The 8,251-nt window shown below is 53.9% G+C and overlaps 2 protein-coding genes across 5 annotated transcripts in view; one reads left to right on the forward strand and one right to left on the reverse strand.

Annotated features, from left to right (window-relative positions):
- The window catches only part of FAM98C (family with sequence similarity 98, member C), a 4,108-nt gene extending 768 nt beyond the window's left edge, over positions 1–3,340 (forward strand). Inside the window, exons 4-9 of one of the 2 annotated variants that reach the window (XM_010849192.1) lie at positions 234–240; positions 464–669; positions 905–982; positions 1,075–1,191; positions 1,727–1,894; positions 3,012–3,340. In XM_010849192.1, coding sequence (XP_010847494.1) covers positions 234–240; positions 464–669; positions 905–982; positions 1,075–1,191; positions 1,727–1,894; positions 3,012–3,155 — 720 coding nt within the window. In that variant the 3' untranslated portion in view covers positions 3,156–3,340. Of the gene's footprint in view, positions 1–233; positions 247–463; positions 670–904; positions 983–1,074; positions 1,192–1,726; positions 1,895–3,011 lie in introns of both variants that reach the window. The other variant, XM_010849194.1, reaches the window with a different exon arrangement.
- An 882-nt stretch (positions 3,341–4,222) lies between these two features.
- RASGRP4 (RAS guanyl releasing protein 4) overlaps positions 4,223–8,251 on the reverse strand; it is a 14,596-nt gene continuing 10,567 nt past the window's right edge. The window contains exons 10-17 of one of the 3 annotated variants that reach the window (XM_010849190.1): positions 7,663–7,743; positions 7,479–7,583; positions 7,126–7,244; positions 6,871–7,015; positions 5,725–5,761; positions 5,488–5,622; positions 5,252–5,364; positions 4,223–4,801 (exon numbers count right to left, since the gene is read on the reverse strand). In XM_010849190.1, the coding sequence (XP_010847492.1) occupies positions 4,745–4,801; positions 5,252–5,364; positions 5,488–5,622; positions 5,725–5,761; positions 6,871–7,015; positions 7,126–7,244; positions 7,479–7,583; positions 7,663–7,743 (792 nt within the window). In that variant the 3' untranslated portion in view covers positions 4,223–4,744. Of the gene's footprint in view, positions 4,802–5,251; positions 5,365–5,487; positions 5,762–6,870; positions 7,016–7,125; positions 7,245–7,478; positions 7,584–7,662; positions 7,744–8,251 lie in introns of those variants that run through there. The other 2 variants (XM_010849189.1, XM_010849191.1) reach the window with 2 other exon arrangements.

Here is an 8,251-nt window from a genome sequence, read left to right on the forward strand (position 1 = left end):
GGCGGGCTCCGTACGTTGAGGTGGAGCCAGGATTCCCCCCGCCTCCGGGGGGCGTGGTCATAACTTTGAGGCGTTCGAGCCGGGCGGGAGGCGGGTGGAGTAGAACTCTGGGGCGGGCTAAGGGCTCTGAGGTGGGCGGGGTTAGGATTCTGATGGAGGTTCTTGAAGCTCAGGTAGATCGAGTAACACGGAGTCAGGGTGGTTCCGAAGTGAGCAGGGTTTGAATTCTGCAGCTGCTGCTGCTGCTAAGTCGCTTCAGTCGTGTCCGACTCTGTGCGACTCCATTGAATTCTGCAGAAAGAGCTAGGTCTCGAAGTGGGTGGAGCTTATCCTGGTGGTGGAGTCAGGGCTCTAGGTGGGTGGAACTAGGAGGCGTAAGTTTCGAAGCCGCTTGAACTTTTCGACCCCGGTAGCGGGGGTGGCGGCCCTCCTTGATTGTACTGCTCCTTTTCCCTACTTTTAGGCTTTCTCTGCTCCGAGGTCCAGGCCGCCCGCCTCCTCCGCCTGCGCTCCCGTCTGGATCCCAACCCCGAGCCATCCTGTGGGGAGGAGGCAGAGGAGGGATCTGGCATGGTCCAGGAACTGATCCTTACTCTCCAAGCCCTGGGGCTGCCCAGACCCACGCGGGGGACCCCAGCCTGTCAGCTGCTTCAGGACTTGCATGCCAAGGTAGCCAGAATCCCCTCCACACCAGGGCCACCCCACCTTCCTCGTAGGGGGAGAGCCCCCTCTCCAAGAGGCTCCAGGAGGAGTGCCACCGCCTCCGATGTCTTCATCAGCAGAATTGTGACTGCCATTCTTGGTTCTATGGCCGGGGTCCTCAGGGTCATAGGGAACTGGGGTTCACGGAGGAGTCTATCCGATTTCAGCGAAGTTAACTCTAGCTTCCTCCTTCTCCCATCAGATCTCCGCGCTGCTGCCTTCCCTGCCCCCAGAGTCCCTGCAGCCCCTCCTCAACCACCCACTGGACGCACCCAGATGGGTAAGGTTGTGTATGGCTGTAAGTGAACAGGGTTCTCATCCAGAGATGGGAATGAGGGCGACCCCTGGCGTGACTGAGACCTTTTCCCCCAGGAAGCGTTGGCGTCTCTGTCCCAAAGCCTGCGGGATCAGTACGGCTGGCGCCGCTCCCTCCTCCTTAAGCGCCTTGACCTCACCACATCTGCTTTCCACTGGAGTGATCGGGCTGAGGTGTGGGCAGAAGACCTAGGCGGGAGCAGTTGTGGGAGCTGCGGCTGCAGCGGGGAGGAAGGGAGGGCCAGGAATACGACCCTCTTGCTGATTCTGAGACCTAGGTCATTTTAGAATCCTGTGAGGTTGGGGATGTGGAATCTCTGGGCCCCCAGGGCATTCTAGGATTTCCTGGTCTGAGCAGGAAGAGTATTTAGAGCAATACTCCTTATTAAAAGATGTGAGGGCCCTCCCTGGCAGCCCAGTGGTTAAGACTCTACGCTTCCCTTGCAGAGGGCAGGGGTTTAATCCCTGGTTGGGGAGCTAGAATCCCTCGTGCTGCATGCTGCGTGGCATGCCTCCTTCCAAAAAAAACATACATAAAAGATGTGGGAAGCACACAACATTGTAAGTCAACTATACTTTGATAAACAAAAATCGTAATGAAATATTAAAGAAAAAAAGATGCGGGCCTGAGTAGGGAAGAGAGATGCTTTCAAGATTACAGGTCCCATCTGATGAGGGCTCATGGGCATGTTTTCCCACTACCTCGTAGGCCCAAGGAGAGGCCATGAAGGCAGTGCTGATCCCAATTCGAGAGGCTCTGACCTCAGAATCAGACATCTCCATCGCACACGTCCTGGCTGCCCGAGCCGATCTGTCTCGCCTTGTCCCAGCCACTAGCAAGACTGCCCGCCAAGGGACTTGCTGTGCTATCAACAAGGTGAGCACCTGGGGATGGGGAAGGGCGCTAAACACCCTTGGCCTTCAAACTGGCCTTTCAGCCGCCTCTGCCCTGGACGAGCTTGTCCTCTCCAGCCTGGGCTGCTGCTCTGGCCTTCTCCTTAGGTTCCTGGCCTCTGGACTCACCACCTCTATCCTTCCCTCTCCACATGGCATTTAGAAGGAAATTTCCAACTCAAAAATCTGACCATGTCCTTCCCCAGCTCAAAACCCTTCTATGGCTCCCCAGTGCCTTCAAAACAAAGTCCATCTGTTTACTGAGTCCTTGCCCACCTCTCCTGCTTTGGCTTAAAATCCTCCCCTATCACTGCAGTCTGTTGTTTTGGGTTTTAACCATTTTTAAAAGCAAAACTACCCTCTGTTCAAATGATTAGTCTCAAATTTAGCCTCATAGATCTCTGTTTAAACAGTCTTATATGACCTGGGCGTCCTAGCTGGCGCTAGTGGTAAAGAACCTGCCTGCCAATGCAGGAGACATAAGAGACACAGGTTCAGTTCCTGGGTCAGGAAGATCTCCTGGAGGAGTGCATGGCAACCCACTCCAGTATTCTTGCCTGGAGAATTCCATGGGCAGAGGACCTTGGCGGGCTACAGTCCACAGGGTCACAGAATCGGACCTGACTGAAACGACTGAGCACACGTATGATTCTTAGGGCATAAAATCTAGCACAGCAAAAAGTGAAGCAAAATTTTAAGTGAGGGAAAAAAACCAAAACACTGATTTGCTGGAAATGTTATACAAAGCCCAACTATGAAACAGACAAAAGGTGGAGTGCCCTCATTCATATTGCTGGGGATGTGGACCTCTATCATCACCCTCCCCTGTATTCCTCTTCTGCTGAAGCCCCTTGACTGAAAGCTCCAGGACTGTTTCTCCCACCATGCAGTCCCCACCACTGTACCACGCAGCATGCAGGATCTTGGTTCTCCGACCAGGGGTTGAACTTGTGCCCCCTTCATTGGGAGTGTGGAGTCTTAACTACTGGACTACCAGGGAAGTCCCAAAATCTGCCCTTCCCTTCCTGTTCTCTTGGGTCTCTGGTCCCCTTGTCCAAGATATTTTTCTTCTCTCAAACTCAAGTCTAATCATCTCTCAGGTGCTTATGGGCAGCGTTCCAGACCGGGGGGGCCGCCCAAATGAGCTGGAGGCTCCCATGCCCAGCTGGCAGAGCAGAAGAGAGGACGGAGGTGGGCGGAAGGCAGGCCGCCAGTGCTGGGGCCGGAAGAAGAAGAAGAAGTAAAGGGGACTGATGATTTCGGGGAGGGTTCCTTCATGCGATGCTAATCTCTGAGGAGTCACCCTGAGGGTTTCTCTTGGCACCTGGCATCCCAGCCCCATATCCCGTTCCTGAGGCCCCAAAGTCCTCCCCGCATCTGCCATTCAACACCAAGGACCGTATTCTCTGGAAAATAAATGTGATTTATTACAGCCCTAGGACCTGTCTCTGTGGGGGCCAGGGCAGGGGTGCTCAGGTTTGAGGTGAGATTGGAGGTCTCTGTCCCCTGGGTCTGAACAGGCAGGCCCCTGCTGCTCTGACCCTTCAAGTCCCGTTCTCTTCAGCAACAACCTTTGCTCCTGTGGGCATGGGGCAGGAGACAGGCAGGCATTGGACAAACATCCGTCAGTAAGCACTGTGTGCCAGCCCTGTTCTAGGCATTGGGGATACAGATAATAAAACTCCCTGGTCTCCTGGAGCTACCTTTCAGGTGAGGGAGGGCAGACAAGAAAGTTTAGTTTGTCAGATGAGAAAAGGGCTTTGGAGAGAAATAAAGCAGGCAGGAAGCCAGGATCGGGGGACTATGGGGGGATTGCAGCTTTGTGTGATCCGGGGAGGCCTCACTAAGGTGATACTTGAGCTAAACCCCAGAAAGGGAGCCACGTGGACCCCCTTCCCGGCAGAGTGTCCTGTGCAAAGGTCCTGAGCTAGGAGTGTTTGGGGGCATGATCAGGGACCACTGGGGCCAGTGTAGCTGAAGCAGGATGAATGACGGGGTGAGTGCCGGGAGGGGAGGCTGGAGAGGTGACGGGCAGACCATGTGGGGTGGGGCGCAGTGAGGATTCTGGTTTCCCTGAGTGAGATGGAGCCACAGGAGGGCTCTGAGCAGAGGAGGGGTTTGATCTGACTTGGGTTTCAGAGGTTCCCTCCCTGTTCCACCCTTTCTCTGGCCTTCTCTCCCATCTGAGTTTGGAGCTCTACCCCCTGTCCCCTCTGGCTCCTGACCCATACTGACATCAGTGCAGTATATTGGTCAGTAGCTTCCATGTGAGAGGCAGACAAACTGGGTATGAGTCCTGACTCTTAACACTCAGGAGTTCTGCCCCCTTTGGTGAGCAGTTTGACCTCACTGAGCCTGTTTCTTCATCTGTAAAATGGGAACTTAAGGACTTGGCAAGATGATGATGTGGTTTAGTCACTCAGTCATGTCCAACTCTTTGTGACCCCATGGACTATAACCTGCCAAGCTTTCCTGTCTGTGGAATTCTCCAGGCAAGAATACTGGAGTGGGTTGCCATTCCCTTCATCCAGGGGATCTTCCCAACCCAGGGATCCAACCTGAGTCTCCTGCATTGGCAGGTAGATTCTTGACCACTGAGCCACCTGGGCTAGGTCTAAACGTATCCAACACAGAGCTGCACGGATATCACATGCAAGAGAAGGGAATACGATTAACAGCCACTCTGATGCAAAAGAAGAAAATAACTTTCTTTTGGGGTAAGAGATGACAGAAGCTTCAACAAAGGCAGTGTGGATGGGAAGGAAACGGAAGAAGAGGACTTGAGACTGACTCTGGAGGATGAAGTAGGGACGAGACGAGACCAAGGCAACATCTAAGAGTTCAGCTTGGAGGATTCGGTGGGTGGTGAGGCCTTCGCTGGCAGAGGGACCTGGAAGGAGGAAGACATGGGGTGACGTGGGGAGTGTACAGTGTTCAGGTTCACTGCGGGGAGAGCCTCTCCCCAATGTGTCAAAGCAAAGTTTCCTTAGCTCATTCTGAGAGGTCGCCCTTTTGATGAGTGGAATTTACTCCAATATTTATTAATAGTATCTGATCTATTTGGCCTTATTCTTGACATCTTATAGTTTTCTTTCTGTTTTTATTCCTAAACTCACTTTTTCTTTTGTACTAGGGGTCACCCCTTCCCCTCCCTGCCAACATACTGAAATTGCTGTCAACATTAAATATTAACCCATATCTACACCCTCCTGCCCAAGCACTTGAGGAGTTTTGCCTCGTTTCACTTTTCCTTTGCTTCCCCATGTCTATCTGGGTTCCTCCAGGCAACCAGGCTGGTCTCCCCGTATCCAGTTGGGGGTAGGGGGCAGTTCCTCCTCACCGTCTCTGGTTCCCAGGAGGGGTGTGGGGACTCTGTCTGGGTCCAAGCATGGCGAACGTGGCACCCAGTCTCAGGTTCCAGGGATAGCGTGTAGGAGAGATTGTCCTCGGAGCCTGTGTGCAGGGGCGCAGGTGGGAGGGACGTAGGTATGATGGGAAAGGCCTCATGACCTTGGAATGAATCCCCATCCGTCCACCAGGCCCCCCTTCCCAGGACTGCCACACCCTGGGTCTTACCACAGCTGGCCTGGGGAACTGGAGTGGGTGGGACAGGGGCTTCTGGGGGACTCGCATCGCCCTTGGCCCCTGGCCTCTTCTTACACTCCACCTTCACTTGGTCTCTGCAGTGTCTGTGGCAACACAGCCCACAGTCTGGGGGAAATTCAGAGGTTAGTGCCAGAGGCCCAGTCCATGTCCCCCATTCTTCCAGCTTGGAGGTCCTAGATCCCCTTTCTCTACTGATGCTCCACTCACCCCGACAGCGGTAGCCTTGCTTGGTGACACCCCAAAGCTGGGAAGAGAGAGCAGAACAGGTTACCTAGGCTAGGAGAGGGAGAGCTGTGATTGGGGTAGGGACAGGGGCTGTCTGCAGGAAACCATCCAGGTTTTGGAAGTGCCCAAGGCTAGAGGCCTATGTGGAGTCTGGGAGACTCAAGGAATTTGGAGATTTGTCTCAAGTTTGGAGAGTCACCTATGATATGAGAATCGGACAAAATCCAGAGTTAATAAAACATACATTCTATGGGCAAGGGTTGCGTCTGTTCTGTTTCCGCCTGTCCCCCTCCACCCCCGCCCACAGCCTATAACTGCGCCTAGTGCCCTGGAGGTGCTCAGTGTCTATTCAGTGAATTAAAAAAGTGAATTTGGAAAGCAATCCAAGGTTTGCAAATCGGTCTGGGTTTGGGAGTGAGAGATCTGTCCGTTCCACAGATTGGAGGACAGACTTCCAAATCCAACTGGTTTTGGAAATTGTACAGAGTTTGAATCATTCAGGGCCTAGAGACTTGGGAGCCTGATTCAGTTTGCAGATAACCTACCCATTCAGTCCAGTGCGTGGATGCTCAGTTGTATCTGACTCTTTTCGACCCCATGGACGGTAGCCCGCCAGACTTCTCTGTCTGTGGGATTTCCCAGGCAAGAATACTGGAGTGGGTTGCCATTTCCTCCTCCAGGGGATCTTCCCAACCCAGGGATCGACCTTGTGTCTCTGGTGACTCCTGCATTGGCAGGCGGATTCTTTACCACTGTGCCACCTGGAAAGCCCTTATTATCCAGGGTTTGGCAATTATCCAGGATGGAGACTGGGATTTGGGCATTGTCGAGACTTCAGCATTATCCAGGGTGTAGGGAACAGCCATTATTTAGGGTTTCTGTGAAGTGTTTGTTGTTGAGTCGCTCAGTTGTTTCTGACTTTGTGACCCCATGAGCTGAACCACGCCAGGCTTCCCTGTGAAGTATGGGGACTATTTGAGGCTGGAGGATTTTCCTGAATATGGGCATTATCTGGGGCTTGGGGATTGTGAGCGCCACAGGGAAGGGTTGGCTTTCCCAGCCCAGGCTGTGAAGAGTTAGGGTGCTCCAGGAGGGGTCCCTCAGGGTGATGGTGGGCAGAATGCTCACGAAGCCACTGCAGCTGTTACAGAAGGTGGGCTTGCGGAAGGTGACCTCCTGGAAGGTGTGCAGGAAGGCCAGGCCCAGCTTGGAGCAAATGGCACTGGCCCGGAGCAGGTATCCTGTCAGCTCCTCACGGCTGAAGGAGCCACTCCTGGGGGAGAGACTGCACTTTAGCAGGCCTGGCCCTGTTCTCCCAGACCCAGGAGCCCTGGCTACCCCATGTCCTCATCTTAAGGGAACCCAGGAGTCGGGAGAACCTACCCCTGGCAGGGGGGTGGGTGAAGCCCATGGCAGGCGAAGGGGAAGTTGCCTGAGAGTCGCTCAAAGTCTTCCTGAGAGATAGTGCCGCGGCCGTCAGGGTCATAGTTCTTGAACACAGACTTGGGAGGAGCATGGGAAGGGGAGAGTAAGGTCAGATTAGGGTCCCCACCATTATCTTATTTTTTTAATCTTCTGTCCACACCCCATGGCATGTCAATCTTAGTTCCTTGACCAGGGGTTGAACCCACGCCCTCTGCATTGGCAGTGTGGAGTTGTGACCTCTGGACCACCAGGAAAGTGCCCGGGGTCCCCACAGTCTTAGATCCCTCCTCCGGCTCAGGGCACCTCCTCACCTCCACCAGCTGCTCCACGTGCCGACCCAGAGTGACCGTGTCAGGCTTAGGTGTCACACCAGGGGCCCACTCCACCACCAGGGGCGCCTTGAAGGGCGAGGGTGGCTGGGGCAGGGACAGAGGGGCACAGTTAGTCAGGGCAGAGGCTTGGGCTGGAGGTCAGAGGTCAGGGCTGGGGTCTCACCAGACTCTTGGGACAGCGGGGCTCCCGGGCGTAGGAAAGCTCATAGATCTCGTCCTCCGTGTAGAAGAGATCCAGGGAAAGCTGGGGATGGGCAGGATGTTAAGGACCATTCTTGTCTCCATCCTCCCCCTGCAAGCTAGGACTGCCCAGACCCCCAGTCTCCTCCTCTTTCCAAAACCCCTCTCTCCATGGTCCTCTCTCCCACTGAGCCCCCATTCACTCTCCATACCGCCGGCCTCCTAGTCCAGAAACACCATCTTCTCATTGAGGTGTTTTTTGTGTGTTGTTTTTTTTTTGATCCTATTTAGAAGTGCAAACCTCTATCACTTTCCATTATCTGTTTCTGCTGTAATTTTCTCTATAGCACCTATTTTCTAAAAGACCATACGATTTACTTATTTACTTTTTTCACTGGCTCTCTCCCCCACAAGGAAGTCAGCCCCACAAGACAGCAATTTTTTTTCCTGATGTGCACACTGCTGTGAGCCTAAGTGCCTAAAGTAATGCCTGGCTCACAGCCGGTGCGCAATAAATATTTGGGCTGATGGCCTCAGAGACAGCAAAGCATGGCAGGTTAGGCCACAATCAT

This window comes from Bison bison, unplaced genomic scaffold (genome assembly GCF_000754665.1).
Source record: "Bison bison bison isolate TAMUID 2011002044 unplaced genomic scaffold, Bison_UMD1.0 scf7180017864280, whole genome shotgun sequence".
NCBI classification, from domain to species: domain Eukaryota; kingdom Metazoa; phylum Chordata; class Mammalia; order Artiodactyla; family Bovidae; genus Bison; species Bison bison.